This window comes from Aquarana catesbeiana, linkage group LG13, assembly GCF_042186555.1.
Source record: "Aquarana catesbeiana isolate 2022-GZ linkage group LG13, ASM4218655v1, whole genome shotgun sequence".
NCBI classification, from domain to species: domain Eukaryota; kingdom Metazoa; phylum Chordata; class Amphibia; order Anura; family Ranidae; genus Aquarana; species Aquarana catesbeiana.
The window spans coordinates 238103380-238127274 of record NC_133336.1 but is presented as its reverse complement, the minus strand read 5'-3'; the positions used below and the strand labels follow the sequence as shown (position 1 = coordinate 238127274).

The 23895-nt window shown below is 43.2% G+C and overlaps 1 protein-coding gene across 1 annotated transcript in view; it reads right to left on the bottom strand.

Annotated features, from left to right (window-relative positions):
* Positions 1 to 289: 289 nt before the first annotated feature.
* Positions 290 to 23895, bottom strand: part of VSIG8 (V-set and immunoglobulin domain containing 8) — a 33803-nt gene continuing 10197 nt past the window's right edge. The window contains exons 2-7 of the mRNA XM_073609624.1: positions 11408 to 11577; positions 7963 to 8167; positions 7225 to 7383; positions 5435 to 5557; positions 5122 to 5257; positions 290 to 972 (exon numbers count right to left, since the gene is read on the bottom strand). Coding sequence (XP_073465725.1) covers positions 657 to 972; positions 5122 to 5257; positions 5435 to 5557; positions 7225 to 7383; positions 7963 to 8167; positions 11408 to 11577 — 1109 coding nt within the window. The 3' untranslated portion in view covers positions 290 to 656. The remainder of the gene's footprint in view (positions 973 to 5121; positions 5258 to 5434; positions 5558 to 7224; positions 7384 to 7962; positions 8168 to 11407; positions 11578 to 23895) is intronic.

Genomic DNA, 23895 nt, shown 5'->3' with positions numbered 1-23895 from the left:
AGTGTGTCATTGTTCTGGACCCCCAAGTGTCAGTGTGTCATTGTTCTAGACCCCTTAGTGTCAGTGTGTCATTGTTCTAGACCCCCAAGTGTCAGTGTGTCATTCTGGGACCCCCAAGTGTCAATGTGTCATTGTTCTAGACCCCCAAGTGTCAGTGTGTCATTGTTATGGGACCCCCCAAGTGTAAATTTGACAGTTTTCTAGCACTCATAATATTCTGATTTCCCTCTAAGCTGGTGACGCCAAACACATTTTAGAACTTTAGATAAACAAGTAAAGAACCCACGAATATCACATATTATATTTATATAACAAAATATCATTTTTCAGCTTCAAAATAATCCAGACTTAACCCCTGAATTCAAAATGGCATCCGTAATTTTTAGCAATAGATCACGAATTGCATGGCTGCAAAAACATTTGTTCTTCAGGGTCTAAAAATAATAATATGATGTCCATTTCATAAACGGTCAAGGCTGTGACACAACTGCATCTCCAGGTCCATCCTCTCCATTCCCCCCTCCCCTCCGCCAATATATACATTATAGAAAAGATTAGCCCAACAATGTCCATCACAAATGTCTTGAGCTGTTTGGAAGTGAACTTCACGGTGAAAAAAGTTCTTACAGAAAGTAAACATTTCAAGAATTTCCTCTCTACACGATGAATCCTTCTCTGCTGTGTGCTGGGACCATCACTGGGATCCCCCCGACTCTCTGGATGTTGTATGGATTAAATTTTGTTGCTTCTGGAATAATCATGATAGGTTCCGGGGTCGGCACAGGACTCTCAAATTTGACTTTAATTGGATCGCTTCCAGACAAGGACGGAGCGTTTGGTTCCACTCTGGGTGCTGCATTGTAGGACCTTCGCAGGGAGTAGCTGATGTGGTGTGGCCGGTAGCCTGCTGCTGTACGGACAGAGCTGGCCCGGCTGGTTGGGCGACTTGGCGGTGGGGCATTCACATCCTCCCTGCAGGTGGAAAAGACCAAATTTAATAGGGATGTCCAGGGCTATATTCAGACATCATGGTGCCCTAGGTGCACCTAAATAATGTGGCCTTTCCCCCCTTGTGTCATATAAAACTATAGCTAGAATCGGGGGAGAAGAATGAGGTCCACCTATAACTTTTCAACTGTAGAGAACACCAAATACAAGAAACAAGAGATGGTTGCATGGTGCCTAACCTGTAAAGAACCCAACAACTTCCTCTAAGGGGCCCAATAGCCTGCTCTAAATGTCCCCTGTAGGCCCTTTCCTTCACAGTTCTCTTGATGAATTCTGCCACAAAGGTCCAGAAGTGGCCAGATAGATGCCCTGGCATCTTACATCTCTCCCAAGTGGGCTCCACATTTTGAAGTTTTACTTGTTACCATGTCAACTGTGCCCACAGCCCATGCTTAAAATGTTCTCCTTCCATATGGTCTCAACCAGGCCATGCCTACTTTCCCAGGTGTCCCTGCCAAGATCATGCGCACCTTCTGTGCAGTCCTGAACCTAATTATGCAGTAACCGCCTACTCCTTGCTGTGATCCCCTCAATTATTGCCCTTGTTTGAGATGCTGAGCATGCCCAGTAACTCAAATAATGATGGTGCTGTGATCCCAGGACACAGCCCGGGACAGAGCACCTGGATGGGACCTGAAGTGAATTATGGGGGACAGCACTATTAAGATGTTCTATTCAATGTTTCTAAATACTATAAAAGTGTAGCATACTAAAGTGAAGTAGTATAAATCAGAGATCACCCTCCATTCCCCAAAAAAACATTGATCAATGTTCAAATATCAACTGTGCAACACAATATCTCAAAAGTGCTTAGTGCTTATGTTTAGTTCAGATATTCCCTTTACAATTGACATTTATGTCATATATGCCCTATACACACAGTAACAACGGTACGAAGAAAAATGCCCATAACTAACCTACCTACCATGTACAGTGCAGCTCATAGCGGCCTCACAATAGAAACTGTACATGCAAGCAAGCTTTCTTTTTGCATCAAGCCACACCCTATCCAGCTATGTTTTTTAAAATGTATGCTTTAAGTTTACATTTCATTTGCCAAAATACCATGGCTCTTTTTCTCTTCGTAAATATGACCCTTTGCAATCTTTAACATTGTTCGTTATTCAGTAGAATCGGCTAAGCAAAAATTGATGTAATTCTTTATTGTGCCAGACTGCCATCTAGTGGACACTTTGCTAACTGAGACATTGTAGCACTTTATTGGAGACAGGCTGCCATCCAAGTGGACAATTTACCTAAAGCAGCCATATCAGATAAACCAAAATTGAGATCATTCCATTTTGCTCTGCCTGTATAAAAGTTTTTATTTATCTAAAAATATTTGTATACAGTATTTTTTGTTATAATTCTTTTTTTTATTAGAAAGCTGGACTAGTCAGTTAATGTAGGACTTTATTGGTGTCTGACTGCCATCTAGTGGACAGTTTGCTTACAGCGACATTGTAGGACGTTATTTGCTCCTTAACTGCCCTTTGCAGTCTTTAACATTGTTTTTTTAATTCAGTAGAATCGTCCAATCAAAGGTTGCTATAATACTTTATTGGTGCCAGACTGCCATCTATTGGACACTTTGCTAACAGAGACAATGTAGGACTTAATTGGTGTCTGACTGCCATCTAGTGGACATTTTGCTAACGAAGATATTGTAGGACTTTATTGGTGCCAGACTGCCAACTAGTGGACACTTTGCTAACTAAAATAGTAGTAGATTTTATTGGTACCTGACTGCCATCTAGTGGACGTTTTGCTGAGACAATATAGGACTTTATTGGTGCCAGACTGCCATCTAGTGGACACTTTGCTAACAAAGACATTGTAGGACTTTAATGGTACTAGACTGCCATCTAGTGGACAGTTTGCTTACAGCAACATTGTAGGACTTTATTGCCTCCTTAACTGCCCTTTGCAGTCTTTAACATTGTTTTTTTTATTCAGTAGAATCGTCCAATCAAAGGTTGCTATAATACTTTATTGGTGCCAGACTGCCATCTAGTGGACACTTTGCTAACAGAGACGATGTAGGACTTTATTGGTGCCAGATTACCATCTAGTGGAAACTTGCTAACTGAGATAGTAGTAGATTTTATTGGTACCTGACTGCCATCTATTGGAAGTTTTGCTGAGACAATATAGGACTTTATTGGTGCCAGACTGCCATCTAGTGGACACTTTGCTAACAAAGACATTGTAGGACTTTATTGGTACTAGACTGCCATCTAGTGGACACTTTACTTAAAGCAGCCATATCACATAAACCAAAACTGAGATCATTCCATTTTGCTCTGCCTGTATAAAAGCATTTATCTAAAAAGATTTCTATACAGTATTTTGTGTTATAATTTTTTTTTTTTTTTCAGAAAGCTGGACTAGCAAGTTAATGTAGGACCTTATTGGTGCCAGACTACCATCTAGTGGACATTATGCTAACAGAGACATTGCAGGACTTTATTGGTTTCTTGACTGCCCTTTGCAGTCTTTAACATTGTTTATTATGGCAGCACAGTGGTGTAGTGGTTAGCACTCTTGCCTAGTAGTAAAAAGGGTCGCTCGTTTGGATCCCAACCACAACACTATCTGCCTGGAGTTTGCATGTTCTCCCTGTGCATGTGTGGGTTTCCATCCACACTCCAAAGATATGCTGGTAGGTTAATTGGCTTCTGTCTAAATTGGCCCTTAGTATATGAATGTGAGTTAGGGACCTTAGATTGTAAGCTCTTTGAGGGTAGGGACAGATGTGAATGTGACGGCACTATATAAGTACCTTAAATAATAATAATTGTTCAGTAAAATCGTCCAAGCAAAAGTTGCAGTAATAACGTATTGGTGTCAGACTGCCATCTAGTGGACCCTTTGCTAACTGAGACATTGTAGGACTTTATTGGTGCTAGACTGCCATCTAGTGGACACTTTGCTAACTGAGAGAGTATAAGATTTTATTGTTACCTGACTGCCATCTAGTGGACACTTTGCTGAGATAGTATAAGATTTTATTGGTACCTGACTGCCATCTAGTGGAAGTTTTGCTGAGACAATATAGGACTTTATTGGTGTCAGACTGTCATCTAGTGGACACTTTACTTAAAGCAGCCATATTAGATAAACCCAAACTGAGATCATTCCATTTTGCTCTGCCTGTATAAAAGTTTTTATCCCACTAAAAATATTTTTTATTAAGAAATAATAGGTTGCCATAGATCTTTGTTTCCTTTATATGTCACTTTACTGTCTTTGGCATTGTTTTAGTCCGTTTATGTATTTTGCACTGTAATTCTTTTTTTTTTATCAGAAAGCTGGACTAGTTAAGACTTTATTGGTGAAAGACTGTCATCTTGTGGTCACTTTGCTTAAAGCAGGCATATCAGACAAACCACAACTGAGATTATTCCAATTTGCCATGCCTGTATAAACATTTTTAATCAAATTAAATATTTTTTTTATAGTAAATTATTAAATTTACCTATAGACCTTTCTTCCTTTCATAAATATTTTACTTTACTGTCTTTTTGCCCATTTGTGTATGTTGTGTTATAATTGTTTTTATCAGAAAGTGGGATTAGCAAGTTACTATTTGACTTTTTGGAGCAACACTGCCATCTAATGGGCACTTTGCTTAAAGCAGGCATAGCAAACCTGCATTAGTATTGGACTTTAATGACGCAAGACACTTTGCCTAATACAGGCCTAACGGATAGACAAAACCAAATTATCCAGTTTTGCACTACTGGTATAAAATGGAAAAATACTCTATAAATATGATTTAGGGGACATTACTGTGTATTTTTGGGAGTGTTCACAAAGCTAAAAATCAATGGCTGTCCTCAATAGGAATATTTAAAATACACATTTTTAAGCTGGTCCTCCAATAGTTATCCATAATATTACCATTGTATTCAGCATCCTTGCTGAACAACTGTGTGCAGTACAGAAAAAGCCAAGCAGAGGGCATACTTGCACAGTTGTACTGTCTCCTCTCCTGTACTAAAATGGCTAACTCCGATTTCACTGCACACTGTGAGCTTCTCGCAATGTGCATTAGAAAGCTGCAGCAAGTCAGATAGCGCCCCGCCTTATTTCCTGGCTGCAGAAGCTTACCGGATGTCGTTAGCCAATTCCTTTTCATATCGCCGTTTGTTGCAGCAGCAAATCAGACACCAAATGAGCAGGAGGAGAAGAAGGAGGAGGAGCAGGGCCCCAATAACGGCCCCGACTATGATCCCGGTACGATTGGCTGCCACAGGGAGAGAGGAGACACAGTTACCACCTTCATCATCATCATCATTATTATTATTATTATTATTATTATTATTAATATTACAGATTGCTTTACACTGACAGATCTGATTGGTTGATTGGCATATATGCTCTTTGCAAGTAGGTAGGTCAACATTATTGTAACTCATCTCACCTGAAGACACGGTCAGATCGGCCACACAAGTGCTGCTCCCCACCTGATTCCCTATTTTACACTGATAGGCTCCCACATAGGCGTCAGAGAGGTTCTTAATCAGCAAATCTCCATTCAAAGGTTCTGTATGAGCACAGAAAATAAAATATGAGGCATAGTCAGACTTACATCCAGCAGATATAAGATATATTATACAGGAATATCTCTTCAGATATTAGATTTATTATAGAGTGACATCACCGCTCTCCATATATAAGATATATTATACAGGAGTGACATCACCACTCTCCGGATATTAGATTTATTATACAGGAGTGACATCACCGCTCTCCAGATATAAGATATATTATACAGGAGTGACATCACCGCTCTCTGGATATAAGATATATTATACAGGAGTGACATCACCGCTCTCCAGATATAAGATATATTATACAGGAGTGGCATCGCCACTCTCCGGATATTAGAGTTATTATACAGGAGTGACATCACCACTTTCCGGGTATAAGAAATATTATACAGGAATGACATCACTGCCCTCCAGATATAAGATATATTATACAGGAGTGACATCACCGCTCTCCAGATATAAGATATATTATACAGGAGTGACATCACCACTTTCCGGGTATAAGAAATATTATACAGGAATGACATCACCACTCTCCAGATATAAGATATATACTATAGAGGAGTAACATCACCATTCTCCAGATATTAGATTTATTATAGAGTGACATCACCACTCTCCAGATATAAGATATATTATACAGGAGTGACATCACCGCTCTCCAGATATAAGATATATTATACAGGAGTGACATCACCGCTCTTCAGATATAAGATATATTATACAGGAGTGACATCACCGCTCTCCAGATATAAGATATATTATACAGGAGTGACATCACCACTCTCCAGATATAAGATATATTATAAAGGAGTGACATCACCGCTCTCCAGATATTAGATTTATTATAGAGTAACATCACCACTCTCCAGATATAAGATATATTATAAAGGAGTGACATCACCGCTCTCCAGATATTAGATTTATTATAGAGTAACATCACCACTCTCCAGATATAAGATATATTATACAGGAGTGACATCACCGCTCTCCAGATATAAGATATATTATAGAGGAGTGACATCACCGCTCTCCAGATATAAGATATAGTATACATGAGTGATATTACCGCTCTCCAGATATAAGACATATTATACAGGAGTGACATCACCGCTCTCCAGATATAAGATATATTATACAGGAGTGACATCACCACTCTCCAGATATAAGATATATTATAAAGGAGTGACATCACCGCTCTCCAGATATTAGATTTATTATAGAGTAACATCACCACTCTCCAGATATAAGATATATTATACAGGAGTGACATCACCGCTCTCCAGATATAAGATATATTATAGAGGAGTGACATCACCGCTCTCCAGATATAAGATATAGTATACATGAGTGATATTACCGCTCTCCAGATATAAGACATATTATACAGGAGTGACATCACTGCTCTCCAGATATAAGATATATTATACAGGAGTGACATCACCACTTTCCGGCTATAAGAAATATTATACAGGAATGACATCACCGCTCTCCAGATATAAGATATACTACAGAGGAGTAACATCACCATTCTCCAGATATTAGATTTATTATAGAGTGACATCACCACTCTCCAGATATAAGATATATTATACAGGAGTGACATCACCGCTCTCCAGATATAAGACATATTATACAGGAGTGACATCAGCACACATACTCAGGTTGAGAACCGGCGTTGCAGGATTTGAGGGTCCGGCTATCTTCTGCCATGTATAAGTCAGAGGTGGGGTTCCCTCATGAGATGAACATTTCAGGGTGACGTCTTTTCCATAGCTCTGCTCACCTTCAATCGAGCATCGAGGATTAGTAGGTACCACTATAATTAGAGAAATAAAGGCTCTATTATTAGATCAACAATAATTAACATACTAGGGCACTCAAGCAATAATTACAGTAGAGTCCTGCTTTAATGTGATGTCTTCAGGACCCTGCCAGCCCTTCCCTCCAGCCATGACCTGCCTACACATTGAGAAGTACAGTGACCCAGTGATGACATCACGGGGTCCAAAATATGGTATGTAATGTAAATGGAAAGCTTGTTCTTAAATTAGCACCTGACTGACGCGTTTCTCCCCCCTACAGAGCTTATTTGTAGAGCTTGCCATGGCTCAATGAATTGAACCTATCCTCTTTCAGGTTGCCAGGTTTAAGTAATCATAGCTTCCTTATGTCACCAGTTTATGTACGTGAAGCCACAATTGTTAGCTTATGATCCTGCTACCACCATATCCTGTTACTACTGATTTCTCATTCAATATGGCAGCAGATTGTCATGGGCTATTTGGAGGAAGATCATCCATGGGATGCTCAGGGGTGGAGCTTAAGAGCCCAGCCCTTTTGCACATGCTCACACACAACTAGCACCTAGAATCACAGTAAGAACACAATTACATACCTTGAATATTTAAAGTGACTTTTCTAGAATCCACTCCAGGGTTCTTCTTGACTTTGCACTGGTAAGTTGCTGTATCTTCAACATTGAGGTAGTTGATGTGGATTGAGGCGTTACCCTTGCTGGGATCTGCCTGAACAAACGTAAGGCGGCTCATGAGACCTGAAGGGCCTTTGGCGACTATCTGGTTGTCCATGTAGGTGAGGATCTAATGAAGAAGATGATGGAGAATATGAGAGGTCTTAAACTCCACAGTTGTTGAAGGGGGTGGTCATTGTTGGACCTTACCCTAATGCAGGGGTGCTCAACCTGTGGCCCTCCAGCTGATGCAAAACTACAAGTCCCATGAGGCATTGCAAGGTGAATGTCTTATGAGGCATTTCAAGGTTGACAGTTACAAGCATGGCTCCCAAAGGCAGAGGCATGATGGAACTTGTAGTTCTGCAACAGTTGGAGGAACACAGGTTGAGCACCCATGCCCCAATGCCTACCAGATGTCCGTAGTTTAAACTAAACTTGTCCCGGCCTAAAGTGTTTCTAACATAACAACAGTGATGAAGAAGGAACATTGTGGCATCTGATCAATGTCAGTCTTCAAATTGATTAAGCTTGGCTGGAAAGTCTGGATATGACTATTCCTGTAAGGATCAAGGGGACAATTGAAAAATTACCCAATGCATTTTGAGGGTCCAAAAACACCTCCTTCATCAGGGGCTTGACATAGGAAACTGGTTTGGTTCTTCCTCAAGTCCTGAAAAACGGAAGGTGTTTTTGAGCCCACAAAACGCGTTTACTCTAATGTTTGTCCTCCTGACCCATACTGGAATAAAGTTTTATCTGGAATTTTCAGCAGTGGTGTGGTACTTCATTTCCCATTTTTGTTACATTACACTACAAGCCAAGGAGACTGTGGAGTTCCTCGGGGGGTGTAGAAGCTGCCTGTCCCAGAACAAGATAAGACTTTAGTCCAGTAAGGGTCAGGGAGAAATTTGAAAGAGTTTCAGGGGTCCAAAAAAGCCTCTTTCATCAGGGGCTTGAGATAGAAAACAATATATAGACCAGAAGTTAATGGTATTTCTTCCAGCGTGATTATCTACACTGGTCTTACCAGCAGCTGGTTTGGTTCTGACTCAAGCTCTGATGAAAGTAGCATTTTTGGAACCCAAAAATGCATTGGCTGCTCTTTCAATTGCCTCCCTGAGCCTTGCTGAAATGAAGTTGTATCTAGTTCCCAGGCAGGCAGCTTCTACATCTCTGAGGAACACCATTGTCACCTTGGCTTTTGATTGTCTTCCTGAATAAAGTCTTATCTGGACCGTTTAGCAGATCCCCCCCCCCATGTGTTGGCTAGTCTTTCAAGTGTCCCCCTGACCCATGCTGAAATAAAGTCATATCTTGAAAACAATGCATATGGACTACAAATCAACTGGACTTTTAACGGTATTTTGTTTCTTCCAGTGTAATTATTTGCACAGGACTTGTCAGCCACTGGTTTAGTCCTATCTCAAGGCCTGATAAAGAAGGCCTTTTTGGACCACCAAAAGGCTTCAGCTACTCTTTTGATTGTCTTCCTGACTCATACTGGAATAAAGTCTTACCTAAACCTTTCAGCAGTGGTGTGGCACTTCAATTCACATTTTTATTACATTACAATACAAGGCAAGGAGACTGTGGTGTTTCTCGGGGGTGTAGAAACCGCCTGCCCGGGAACCAGATACGACTTTAGTCCAGTAGAGGTCAGGCTAGGGAGTCCGAAAATGCCCACTTCATCAGGGACCTGATGTTAACTAGTCCTTCAATGGTGTTTTTCTTCCTGAACAGGTCTTGTCAGCAGCTGGTTTGGTTCTACCTCGAGACCTGGACCACCGAAACCGGTCAATTACCCTTTTGATTGTCCTCCTTACCCATGCTGGAATAAAATCTTCTCTGGACCTTGCAACAGTGGTGTGGCACTTTAATTTGCATTCTTGTTACATTACCCTATACGCCAAGGAGACTATGGAGTTCCTCAGGGGTGTAGAAGCTGCCTGCCCAGGAACCAGATAGAACTTTAGTTTAGTAAGGGTCAGGGAGACGATTAAATGTCCCCAGCAGACTTGAGAGTCCAAAAACCTCTTCTTACAATAGGGGCTAGAAGTTATCTGGACCTTCAATGTTTTTTTGTTTTCAGCACAGGTCTTGTCAGCAGCTGGTTTGGTTCTACCACGAGACCTGATAAAGGAGACGTTTTTGGACCCACTGAAATGCGTCAGTTAAACTTTTGATGGTCCTCCTGACCCATACTGGAATAAAATCTTCTCTGGACCTTCCAAAAGTGGTGTGGCAGTTTAATTTGCATTTTTGTTAGATTACCCTATAAGCCAAGGAGACTGTGGAGTTCCTCAGGGGTGTCGAAGCTGCCTGCCCAGGAACCAGATACAACTTTAGTTTAGTAAGGGTCAGGGAGACAGTTAAATGTCCCCAGCAGACTTGAGAGTCCAAAAACCTCTTCCTTCAATAGGGGCTAGAACTTATCTGGACCTTCAATGTTTTTTTGTTTTCAGCATAGGTCTTGTCAGCAGCTGGTTTGGTTCTACCACGAGACCTGATAAAGGAGGCATTTTTGGACCCCCTGAAATGCCTCAGTTAAACTTTTGATGGTCCTCCTGACCCATACTGGAATAAAATCTTATCTGGACCTTTGAGCAGTGGTGTGGCACTTCAATTCACATTTATGGTACATTATACTACAAGCCAAGGAGACTATGGTGCTCCTCAAGGGTGTAGAAGCTGTCTGCCTGGGAAAAGATAAAACTTTAGTCCAGTAATGGCCAGGCTAGGGAGTCCAAAACACCCCCTTCATCAGGGGCTAAAAGTCAACTGGACCTTCAATGTTTCTTTCTCCCAGCACCGGTCTTCTCAGCGGTTGGTTGGGTTCTACCTTGAGACCTGATAAAGGGGGCATATTTGGACCCACGAAACGCATTGGCTTCTTTAATTATTCATCAGCTTGAAGCTTGATAGCAGCCAATGACCAAGCACCGGTGCTGTCACATGAGAAGATGGGAATTAGTCACATGGTCCTCATACTCAAAAGTACTTGTTCTTTTCTCTCTGGAGCACCATGGGAGGTAAGTATACACTGCAAGTGGGCTAAGCATAGGTGCAATTTAAGCTCTTCCACTATTAAGCCCCACCCCTTCTATTCAAGTGCAAGAATCTCAATTGGATGCAGTAGGTCTGGTATTTGATAATGAAATGGGTCTTAGCACAGTGAGGGGTGGGGCTTAATCTTGACTCTACACCTATTAGTCATTTCCCACAATCCAATTCTATCCAAAAGCAGTCATTCCCTTTAAAACATAATTGATATATGTCTTGCCCCAGCTTCTGGGAAATGATTTGGTGCAGGTAGAGTTGGAATTTGCCTGATTTTGGAACTTTCCGCATAGACATCTTTGATACCCACCACGGTGTCCAGGCCGGTGCTGTCTGGGTTCATTTTTGACCACTCAATGTCTAGATTCCCCGTCTCAGAGGGAGCCACCACGTAGGTGCAGCCAAGCGTTACAGAATCCCCTTTTGCCTTCATAATGGTCTCGGTGCCTGTCTCCTGGATTTTGATAGCATTCAGCCATGCTGCAAAGAGGAATGATTGGTCAGCACCAGGAAGCCAAAGCGCAACATTCTATACAATGTATGCAAATAGTATTCAGGAAAGTATCAATATAATGAGCACAGCAGGGGTGCAGACCTAGGAACACAGCGCAGGGATGGTGGGGACCCCTCATAATGGGCACAGCAGATATACAGACGCAGGAACTCAGCACAGGATGGGTGGAAACCCATCATAATGGGCACAGCAGGTGTGTAGCCTTGGGAACTCAGAACAGGGATGGTGGGAACCCCTCATAATGAGCACAGCAGGTGTGCAGACCTAGGATAAATTATATTTTTCCTAACAATTGGCTGCCAGATAATTCCACCATTCTGGGAGAAGTCCTAATCTAAATGGCCAGGTGATCTCCCCTCCCGGCGACCTGATCAGATACTGTACATGAAGGTTTCTTGTATGGTTACATAACTGACTGCATTGTGTCAAAAACCCAACCTGACCAGATCCATCGCCCCGGGCTGGACAGGATGGTTGGAAGCCAAAGGTTGTAATCAAGCTTTTTTAAACATCAACAAGTTCTCCGTGTTGACATCTCCTGGGTTCCCAACCGCCTGGAGACACAACGATCTCAACGCAGCCAACCCACCACCAACATAGCACATAGCCAACGTCTTCTAAGAGGAGACAAAGAAATGAGATTTGTACAGCAATACAGGGGAAGTTCTCATCTCCCAGGTCACTGAATAGTCTTCTGGAGGACTCTGCTCTTTCCTCTATCTAACTCTCCTCTCCTAAAATACTCTGCTCTAGGACTGTGCACTGCTGGAGGACTCTGCTCCTTCCTCTATAACTCTCCTCTCCTGAAATACTCTGCTCTGCTAGAGGACTCTGCTCCTTCCTCTATAACACTCCTCTTCAGAAATACTCTGCACTACTGGAGGACTCTGCTCCTTCATCTATATAAGTCTCCTCTCCTGAAATACTCTGCTCTGCTGGAGGACTCTGCTCCTTCCTCTATAACTCTCCTCTCCTAAAATACTCTGCACTGCTAAAGGACTCTGCTCCTTCCTCTTTAACTCTCCTCTCCTGAAATACTCTGCTCTGCTGGAGGACTCTGCTCCTTCCTCTATAACACTCCTCTTCAAAAATACTTTGCTCTGCTGGAGGACTCTGCTCCTTCATCTATATAAGTCTCCTCTCCTGAAATACTCTGCTCTGCTGGAGGACTCTGCTCCTTCTTCTATACCTCTCCTCTCCTGAAATACTCTGCACTGCTGGAGAACTCTGCTTCTTCCTCTATAACTCTCCTCTCCTGAAATACTCTGCACTGCTGGAGAACTCTGCTCCTTCCTCTATAACTCTCCTCTCCTGAAATACTCTGCACTGCTGGAGAACTCTGCTCCTTCCTCTATAACTCTCCTCTCCTGAAATACTCTGCACTGCTGAAGGACTCTGCTCCTTCCTCTTTAACTCTCCTCTCCTGAAATACTCTGCACTGCTGGAGGACTCTGCTCCTTCCTCTATAACTCTCCTCTCCTGAAATACTCTGCACTGCTGGATGACTCTGCTCCTTCTTCTACAACTCTCCTCTCCTGAAATACTCTGCACTGCTGGAGGACTCTGCTCCTTCTTCTACAACTCTCCTCTCCTGAAATACTCTGCACTGCTGGAGGACTCTTCTCCTTCCTCTATAACTCTCCTCTCCTGAAATACTCTGCACTGCTGGAGGACTCTGCTCCTTCTTTTATAACTCTCCTCTCCTGAAATACTCTGCTCTTCTGGAGGACTCTGCTGAAGAAAACTACCAGTAGAAAGGTTTTGGACGGAGTTCTACTTTAAGCCATGTTGATGAGGTCACCATTTTCCAGCACATGGACCCTTTGTCTTTGATATTTCACCTTCCCTAGTATGATGAGAAGCGCCATTGGAATGTTATTATAGATGCACAATCGGCTCACATTTCAATCTGACAGAACCGGTAGATCAGATGTTCCTCCCAATAACACACCTGGTGTGTAATACTCTCATCTCCGCACTCAGATCACCTTCAGGGAGGAGGCCAAAATATGACCCACACCTTCCACAAAACAGCAGTTTCGGTTAGGTGGGGACACCAGATCACTGCCTAGGCTGAGATGAACCTGCTGCGGAAAACAGAAGGCATTTTCGCAGTCTCCTCCCTTCCCCCAGTGATCACTCAGACTGTACATTGTAACTTTGTAGGCGGCAGCAGCAGGGGTAGATGGAATGAGGAAAATATGCAACAGCTAAATTCAGACGTTACGATAATTATGTGTAGTCAATGAAATGCAGTGTGCTTTCACATTAATATATAGCATGCTGTGCTCAGTCCTTGCCACTAGGGGCACCGTCTGCATGGAGTTTGTGGGGGATTCCTCCACGTGTCGCAACAATAACACACAACTTAATTACCTTCTGCCACACATTGGCCTCATTGTCTGTGAATAGGACTTCTGTACCCACAATGCAGTATTTATTATTACACATGTACACGTGTGCCAGGCGATTAAATCGCACAATAAAACACAGACAGCAGAGCGTGACCGGTATGTAAACACGGCTGATCCACGCTTTCCTTAAGGCAATCTCTGGAATTCAAAACAGTGGAAGAACATGTTCCTCCTCTGTATTTCAAAGAGGACCTGTAATACCAATGATAAAGAAGGCGGGGTGGTAACCTTATGTAAGGGGGGGGGCATACCAAGACTAGGAGGGACCCCTAATCCAATCTAAATCTAATGATGCACAATACTAAGGGGTGTAATTCTAAAACAAATTGCAAAGCTACACATTCTATATGAACTGGGGCAAAACCAAATATTATTAGGGCTATTTTCTCTCCAGGTTAAATGTTATTCATTCATAATAATAAAGTGAATAAGGAAAATACCAAAATTGATTGCCACTAGATAGAGCTGGTGATCACAGGAAATAGGTATTGTCAGGGCTGGGCTCAGCCCTTCCTTCTCTGAGCTGGTTGCTCAGCTGTCGGCTAATTGCCAGCTCCTATCTCTCCACAGTTACTCAGCTGTTGATGATATCCTACTCGTCAGTCCTGCCTACTTAAGCTGTCCAGTCCAGAGGAGCTCTGCCTTCTCCTTGGTCAACATCACAGGAACTGAGATGCTTGCCTGCAGTCCTGTTCAAGACTTACTTTGCTGACATCCCTTCTGGCTCCAGATCCTGCTTGCTGTTCCACTACATTGATCCCTGACTTCTGGCTTGGTTGACTATCCGTTCCGGGACCTGAACTTTGGCTAGGTTTTGATTATGTTTGTTCTTTTATTATTAAACAAGTGTGATTTAACTGTACTTCTATCTCGGCCTGATTTCATGGTTTCTGACAGGTATCTACTCAGATCTTCAGCTCCAAATATTAGGCTATTTTATCTCCAGGTTGAATGATAGTCATCATAGCAAAAAAGTCAATAAGGAAAAATGAACAATATATATTGCAACTAGATGGAGCTGATGATCGCAGGAAATACTTATCTACTCATATCATCAGCTCCATCTAGTGGCCATAATGCAAATGGGACAAAAATCAATGTTATTGGGCTGTTTTCTTTCTGGATTAAATGTTATTTATTCTTAAAAATAAAGTAAATAAGGAAAATACCACATTGTGTCCACTAGATGGAGCTGAGGATCATAGGACATATATATATCTATTTATTATGATCATTAGCTCCACCTAGTGTGCATAATTTGCATAGTGCCAAAATTGAATGTTATTAGGCTACTTTCTCTTTAGGTTGAATGTTATTCATTCACAAAGTAAAGGGGAAAAGGAAAATACTGTATTATGGTGACTAGATTATCATAGGTAATATAAAGTATATCTATTTACTATGATCATCAGCTCCATCTAGTTGTCATAATTTGAATGGAGAAATATTGAATGTTATTGTGCAATTCTTTCTCCAGGTTAAGTGTTATTCAGTCATAAGAATAAAGTGAATCCGGAAAATACTCAATTTTAGCCACATCCATATACTATATATAATCAGGAAGATACAGCATTATGGCCACAAGATGGAGCTGATGATCATAGGAAAGAAATACATTTTTTACTATGATCATCAGCTCCATCAAGGGGCCATAATGCAAATGGGGCAAAATCGAATGTTATTAGGCTTTTTTCTCTCTGGGATAAATGTTATTCATTCTTAAAAACAAAGTGAATTAGGAAAATATCCCATTATGGCCACTAGATGGAGCTGATGATCATAGGTAATATATGTGTATCTATTTACTATGATTATCAGCTCCACCTAATGGCCATAATGCACACATTGGCAAAATTGAATGTTATTAGACTATTTTCTCTTCAGGTTGAATGTTATTCATTCATAAAGTAAAGGGAATCAGCAAAATACTGAAATATAGCCACTAGATGGAGCTGATGATCATAGGAAATAAATACTTACCTAGTAAGATCATCAGCACCATCTAGTGGCCATAATGCGAACAGGGGCAAAATGTAATGTTGATAGGCAATTTTCTCTCCTGATCAAATGATGTTCATTCGTAAGATTAAAATGAAGTGAAAACACAGCATTATGGTGATGAGATGGAGGTGATGATCATAGGAAATAAAGACGTATTACTATGATCTATTTTTACTATTATTACTATGATCATCAACTCCATCTAGTGGCCATAATGCGAATAGGGGAAAAATCTAAGATTATCAGGCTATTTTCTCTCTAGGTCGAATGTTATAAATAAAAGTAAAAAGAATCAGGAAAATACCATTATGGCCAGTAGATGGAGCTGATCATCAGTAACATCTACTGGCCATAATATGAACAGGACCAAAATCAAATGTTTTTAGGCTATTTTCTCTACAGATTGAATGTTGCTCATTCTTAAGAATAAAGTGAATCAGGAAAATACAGCATTTTGGCCATTAGATGGTAATATTTCCTATTTTACTTTTTCCCATCAAGAATTTTTTAATTCGAGAAGAACATTCTTCAGTTTTAGTTTTGTTGTTAGAAAAGAAAAATAACAACAGACACAAAACAAAGCAACTACACACTAAGGTGAAAATAGTAAAAAGGTATGCATACATTACAGAACAGTGTAAAACTGATTAGGAAGCTTTGCAAACAGGAGCTCATAAAAGTAATGTCTCTGCTACTCAATAGGAACACTAGGTGGCAGCACAGTCGCTATAGGGCTCTGTAGCCACAGATACTAGAGAATGACCACTACTTTTTACTTTAGGTAAAGTCCATAAACAGCTACTTGTGGTTAGCATTTCTTGCAGTGAAGGCACAGGTAAACAGCTGGAGGGATCTCTGAGCTGGCACCATAGCTGAGCGGCTGGGGGAGTCCCAGGGCTGGTACCACAGGTGAGTTGCTGAAAGAGTCCCAGAGTTGCTACCAGAGGTGAGTGCCTGAAAGGATCTCTAGCGTGGTACCACAGACAGGCAGCTGGAGGACTCAGAGGGCTGGTACCACAGACGAGCAGCTGGAAGTATCTGTGGTGTGGTACCACAGGTAGGCAGCTGGAGGAGTCCCAGGGCTGTTACCACAGGCGAGCAGCTGAAAGTGGTGTGATACCACAGGTAGGCAGCTGGAGGGGTCCCAGAGTTGCCACCGAAGGTGAGTGCCTGAAAGGGATATCTAGGGTGGTACCACAGGCAGGCAGCTGGAGGAGTCCCAGGGCTGGTACCACAGGCGAGTGGCTGAAAGAGTGTCAGGGACTAACCCGCAGGAGAACTGACATCTATGGCCAGCAGAATCTTGTATCAACAAACACAAATTCTCCAGCGCTAATGCGCATGCGCACACGCGAGCTGTCAGGACAGTGTATTCTTCAGTGTGCACGCGTGCGCCAATGCCCACATGTGTGCGTCATAGCACACGCACTACGTGAGAGACTCCAGGCACCAGTATACTATTTAAAGCATGTTGCAGCAGTCACCAACTGCTGCATGATCTTCAGCTTCTTGTACATTCCTGAGTTCCTGTTCCTATTGTCTTGGATTACCTGTTAACGACCCGGCTTGTCTTGACCTATCTGATCTACATTGACCACGGCTTGACCCTTGGCTTGTTCCTGTTACTCCGCTCTAATCTGCTGCACTGTGTATGACCCCCTGGCTTGTTTCATTGACTTTGCTACTGCTTGCTGTCCTGTGTATGAACCCTGGCCTGGCTCCTGACACTGCACCAGGTACTCCCTGCTGCACGATCTCATCTGGTACTTCCGAGGTACCCCTGCCTACCTTGCTCATCAGCTGCCCACCAGTGGACTTCTCTGCTTCATCTCAGCTTGCCACAGCCAGCAGCCCCTGCCGCTTTGAGTATAGCTCCCCCTGTGCCACCTTCAGGGGGCGCTCTGCACTTAGTCGCAAGGGAAGCCCTCCCAGCATTTCAGCCTCCAATCAGGTACGTGATAAAGAGTCCCAGAGTTGGTACCACAAGCAAGTGCCGGGAAAGGATCAACAGGGTGGTACCACAGGCAGGCAGCTGAAGGTTTCCCAGGGCTGGTACCACAGACAATCGGCTAGAAGGATCTCTGGAGTTTTACCACAGGTGGGAACCTGGAGGAGCCCCCTTGCTGGTACCACAGATGAGAGGTTGGAAGGGATCTCTGAAAGGTTACCACAGGTGGGCAGCTAGAGGAATACCAGGACGGATATGACATGCAAAAGGCTGAAGAAATTCAGGAGCTGGTACCATAGGCCGGGGCTGGAGGGACACCTGAGCTGGTACCAAAAGTGAGCAGCCGCAATAATTTGCTACAGTAGAGGAGTGGTTTGACAAGTCTACTTGCTGATACCACTGGTAAGGAGCTGAAGATGTCCCATTGCTGGTGCCACAGGTGAGTGACTGGAAGGGATCTCTAGGGTGGTAACAAAGGTAGGCAGGTTGAGGAGTCCCAGGAGTACCACAGATGAGCAGTTGGAAGTATCTGTGGTGTGGTACCACAGGTAGGCAGCTGGAGGAGTCCCAGGGCTGGTACCACAGGCGAGCAGCTGGAAGTATCTGTGGTGTTGTATCGCAGGTAAGGCAGCTGGAGGAGTCCCAGGGCTGGTACCACAGGTGAGCAGCTGGAAGTATCTGTGGTGTGCTACCACGGGTGGGCAGCTGGAGGAATACCAGGACTGATACCACATGCAAGGGGCTGAAGAAGTCAAACAGCTGGTATCACAGGCAGGGGCTGAAGGGATGCCTGAGCTGATACCAAAAGTGAGTGACTGGAGCAGTCCCATGGCTGCTGGTACCACAGGTGAGCAACCAGAGAAGTCCCAGGGCTGGTACCACAGGCGAGCAGCTGGAGAAGTCCCTGATTTGCTACTGCAGGTGAGTGGCTGGCAGAGTCCCATTGCTAGTACCACAACTGAGCAGCTGGACAAGTCCCATGGCTGGTACCACAGGTGACCAGCTGCAGTAGTCTTAGGGCTGCTACCACAGATAGGTGGCTGGGGACTAAAGGCCACCCCACTTGCAGTATTCTGGTAACAATTGGGCAATTCTCCCTACAGTGGCTGGGTCTTCTATAGAAGCTGCGCTTTATTTTGCTCCTGCCTGCCTGCACACACACTGGGAACAGATCATGGTTTGTGTGTCCATCTGTCCGTCCCCTTCTACCCTCTGATGCAGCCTCTAAGCTTGTGACTTGCTACAAAGTTACAGAGTACAGTCTGAGTGATCACTGGGGAAGAGGAGACTGAGGAACTGCTTCCTCCTGCCTGCAGTAGACTGGTGACAACATCTCAGCCTAGGGCAATTGCACCAAGTGGAGCCCATGGATGTACAGGAAGTCAGCTGTGTGTGGAAAAGATGCTTCCCCCCCAAGACCAGGACTTCATTTATGAAACATTTACAGAAATAATCTGAACCGATCATTTCTATGAACTGTGTTGCTCTTCGAGGATAATGGTGTTCTTGCGGTGAGTGCACGGATCATCGGTGAGACCTGTCACTACCACAATCCTGGTAAATATTTGTCTGTAGATAAGAAGGAGGCACGAGGCACTTTCACCCACATTTATAGGAGGATCAACAGAAACTGCAAACTGGTTGAGCAACCTGGGAGCTATTTGAAGAATCTCGGCTGCAATCTCTGTTCGTCTGCCCCGTCTTCCCCTGACTTCCTCTCGTGGGTTATGTCACCATGTTGCTGCATCGATAAGTGCTGCATCACCTCGAGGCACGGGTTCTCCAGCTGAAATGGTTCTGAAAACAGGTGCAGGTTGTCTATAGACAACTGTTACTTTGTAACACTGGTCTCCAGACCTACACAAAGTAACACGCCTTGGCAACCCCCCCCCGGTCATCCTGGTCTGTGAACCCCTTCAGCCCTTTAAATGTGCTTTAATGCAGGGAACCAACATGGCTTTCTGATCACATGATTGCAGTAATTGCCCCTCCCGTTGGCCCCTAATCAGAAGTTGTGCCCGAGATCTGTCGGCAACTCATGACCTCAGGCCGCCATGAATGCTAAGCAGTAATCTCCCCAGTGGGGACATCGAAGGCAATAAAATAGGCAGCAATATAAAGCCTGAGTATGTAATAAGAGCTTCACATTAATTTTTTTTATTAACTTGTATCCAGCGGGTTTCAGGGGCATGCAATACCCTTCATCAGGGCTACAACGCCCAAAGAGAACAAAGGATCTATAAGATAAAGACAGCAATAAAACCTTGAGAATGGAAAAAGAGCACCACACAAATCATTTTAGTTCAAGTGGTTTTAAATTATTGTATAATGGCGTGTTTCAGGGGCCCTGGCAACCCCCCCCCCCCCCCCCTTCGTCAGAGCTACAACACACAAAGAAAAGAACAAAGAGTCCGTATGATAAGGGCCAGCAATAAAAATCTTGAGATCGTAATACAACGTAAGAGCACCATATGAAAATTCTTACAGTCCAAGCATTTTTTATTTAATTTGTACCCAACGGGTTTCAGGGGCCTGTACTACCCTTCATCAGGGCTACAAGACCCAAAGAGAAGACCAAAGGACCCATAAGATAAAGACAGTAATAAAACCTTAGGAACGGAAAAAGAGCATCACACAAATCATTTTAAAGTCCAAGTGGTTTTAAATTATTATATAATGGCACGTTTCAGGGGCTCTGGCACCCCCCCCCATCCCCCTTGATCAGGGCTACAACACACAAAGAAAAAGAACAAAGGGTCCATATGATAAGGGCCAGCAAGAAAAATCTTGAGATCATAATAGAACGTAAGAACACCACACCAAAATTCTTAGAGTCCAAGTATTTTTTAATTAATTTGTACCCAACGGGTTTCAGGGGCCTGTGCTACCTTCATCAGGGCTACAACAAACAAAGAAAAGAGCAAAAAGAACAAAGGGTCTATATGAAGCAAGGGTCAGTAATAAAAACTTATAGAGTCCAAGTGGTTTTAAATTAATTTATATTGATGTGTTTCAGGGGCCCTGGCACTTCCCCCTTCAACACACCAAAAAACAAAGGGTCCATTTGATAAGGGCCAGTAATAAAAAAAGCTTGAGATCATAATATAATGTAAGAGCACCACACAAAATGTTTTAGAGTCCAAGCATTTTTAAGTAATTTGTACCCAACGGTTTTCAGGGGCCAGTACTACCCTTCATCAGGGCTACAACACCCAAAGGAAATAACAAAGGAACAAAGGGCCCATAAGATAAAGGCACTAATAAAAACCTTGAGAATGGAAAAAGAGCACCACACAAATAATTTTAGAGTCCAGGTGGTCTTTAAAAATATTATTCTAATGTGTTTCAGGGACCCTTGTACACCCTCTTCAAGACTACATATCACAAAGAAAAGAACAAAAGAATAAAGGGTCCATAAGATAAAGGCAGTAATAAAAACCTTGCAAATGAAAAAAGAGCATCACACAAATAATTTTAGAATTCAAGTGGTTTTCAATTAATCTTTACTGATGCGTTTTGGGGGCCCTGGCACTTCCCCCTTTCAACAAAAAAAAGAACAAAGGGTCCATATGGTAAGGGCCAGCAATAAAAAGCTTGAGAATGTAATACAACATAAGAGCACCACATGAAAAGCCCAAACATTGTTTTTAATTAATTTGTACCCGAGGCCAGCAATACCCTTCATCACAGCAACAACACCCAAGGAGAAGAACAAAAGAACAAAGGGTCCATAAGATAAACATACTTAGAAAAACCATGAGAATGGAAAAAGAGAGCATAGAAATAATTTTAGAGTTCAAGCTTTTTTTTAATTGATATGTATCCAACATGTTTCAGAGGCCAGTGCCCCCCTTTCATCAGGGCTACAAGACCCACAGAGAAGAACAAAGGAACAGGGGGTCCATATGATAAAGACAGTAATAAATACTAGGGTTGTCCCGATACCACTTTTTTAAGACCGAGTACAAGTACCGATACTTCTTTTCAAGTACTCGCCGATACCGATTACAGATACTTTTTTTAATGTCATGTGACAGTTTGACTGATGGGCACTGATAGGTGGCACTGATTGATGGCTGCCACTGATAGATGGCACTGATAGAAGGCACTGACTGATGGGGACTGACAGATGGCACTGACTGATGGGAACTGATAGGTGGCACTGGTAGATAGCACTGACAGGCGGCACTTATGGGCACTGTTAGGTGGCACTGACAGGTGGCTGGCACTGATAGGCGGCACTTATGGGCACTGATAGATGGCACTGGTAGGTTGCACTGACAGGTGGCTGGCACTGATAGGCGGCACTGATGGCTGGCACTGATAGGCGGCATTTATGGGCACTGATAGATGGCACTGATAGGTGGCACTGACAGGTGGCTGGCACTGATAGGTAGCACTGATGGCTGGCACTGATAGGCGGCATTTATGGGCACTGATAGATGGCACTGATAGGTGGCACTGACAGGTGGCTGGCACTGATAGGCAGCATTTATGGGCACTGACAGGTGGCTGGCACTGAAATGCAGCAATAAATGACATGAGGAAAAAATGTATTTTGAAATGCTATGCTGCAATGACCATCTTGGTACACCCTGCACTCGGCCGCAGTAAGCAGCAGCAGACATCTTATTACTCCCAGCCTGAACTTTATGGGCTGGGTGTAACAAGATGTCCACTGCTGGCTTACTACAGCCGAGTGCAGGGTGTACCAAGATGGACGTCGGGATGTTCAGCCGCTGATGGCGACCAAATGTGACGGCTACCTTTCACCGATCCTGATACAGCTGCGCCCTGCACCCCTGACAGCTTACCTAGCTAGTTCACTGAAGGTGAGGATTCGCTCTCCATTCCGCTGACTCCGCCCGCCCTCTATGTCCACCGACTCCGCCTGCTGACTCCACCCACTGACTCCGTCCGCCCTCTTCGTCTGCTGACTCCGCCCACCCTCTCCGTCCACCGACTCTGCCCGCTGACTCTGCCCGCTGACTCCGCCCGCCCTCTCCGTCCACCGACTCCGCCCGCTGACTCCGCCCACTGACTCCGTCCGCCGACCGGGTATCAGATCAGGCATCGGGAGCATTTGTGCGAGTACAAGTACTCGTGCAAATGCTCGGTATCGGTCACGATACCGATACTAGTATCGGTATCGGGACAACCCTAATAAAAACCTTGAGAATATAATAAGAGCACAAAACCAAAAATCTTGGTTACCAAGCATTTTTTAATTAATTTGTATCCAACATGTTTCAGGGGTCTGCACTGCCCTTCATCAGGGCTACAAAACAGCAAAAAACAAAACAACAAAGGGTCTATATCAGGGATATGCAATTAGCGGAACTCCAGCTGTTGCAGAACTACAAGTCCCATGAGGCATAGCAAGACTCTGACAACCACAAGCATGATGCCCAGAGGCAAAAGCATGATGCCCAGAGGCAAAAGCATGATGGGACTTGTAGTTTTGCAACAGCTGGAGATCCGCTAATTGCATATCCCTAGTCTATATGATAAGGACAAACAATAAAATTATTGAGAATGTAATAAAAGAGCCACGCAAATATTCATAGAGTGTAAGCTTTTTAAATTAATTAGTATCCAATGCATTTCAGGAGCCTGCCCTACCATTTATGGGAGCTACAGAACCCAAAGAGAAGAACAAAAGAACAAAGGGTCCATATGATAAAGACAGTAGTAAAAAACTTGACAATGATAAAAAGACCACCAAGCATTTTTTTAATTAATCTATACTGATACGTTTCAGGAGCCTTGGTGCTTCCCCTTCATCAGAGCTACAACACACAAAGAAAATAACAAAAGGTCTGTATGACAAGGGTCAACAATAAAAATCTTGAGAATTTTATAAGAGCACCACGCAAATATCCAAAAGTCCAAGCTTTTTTTAATTAATTTGTATATAATGC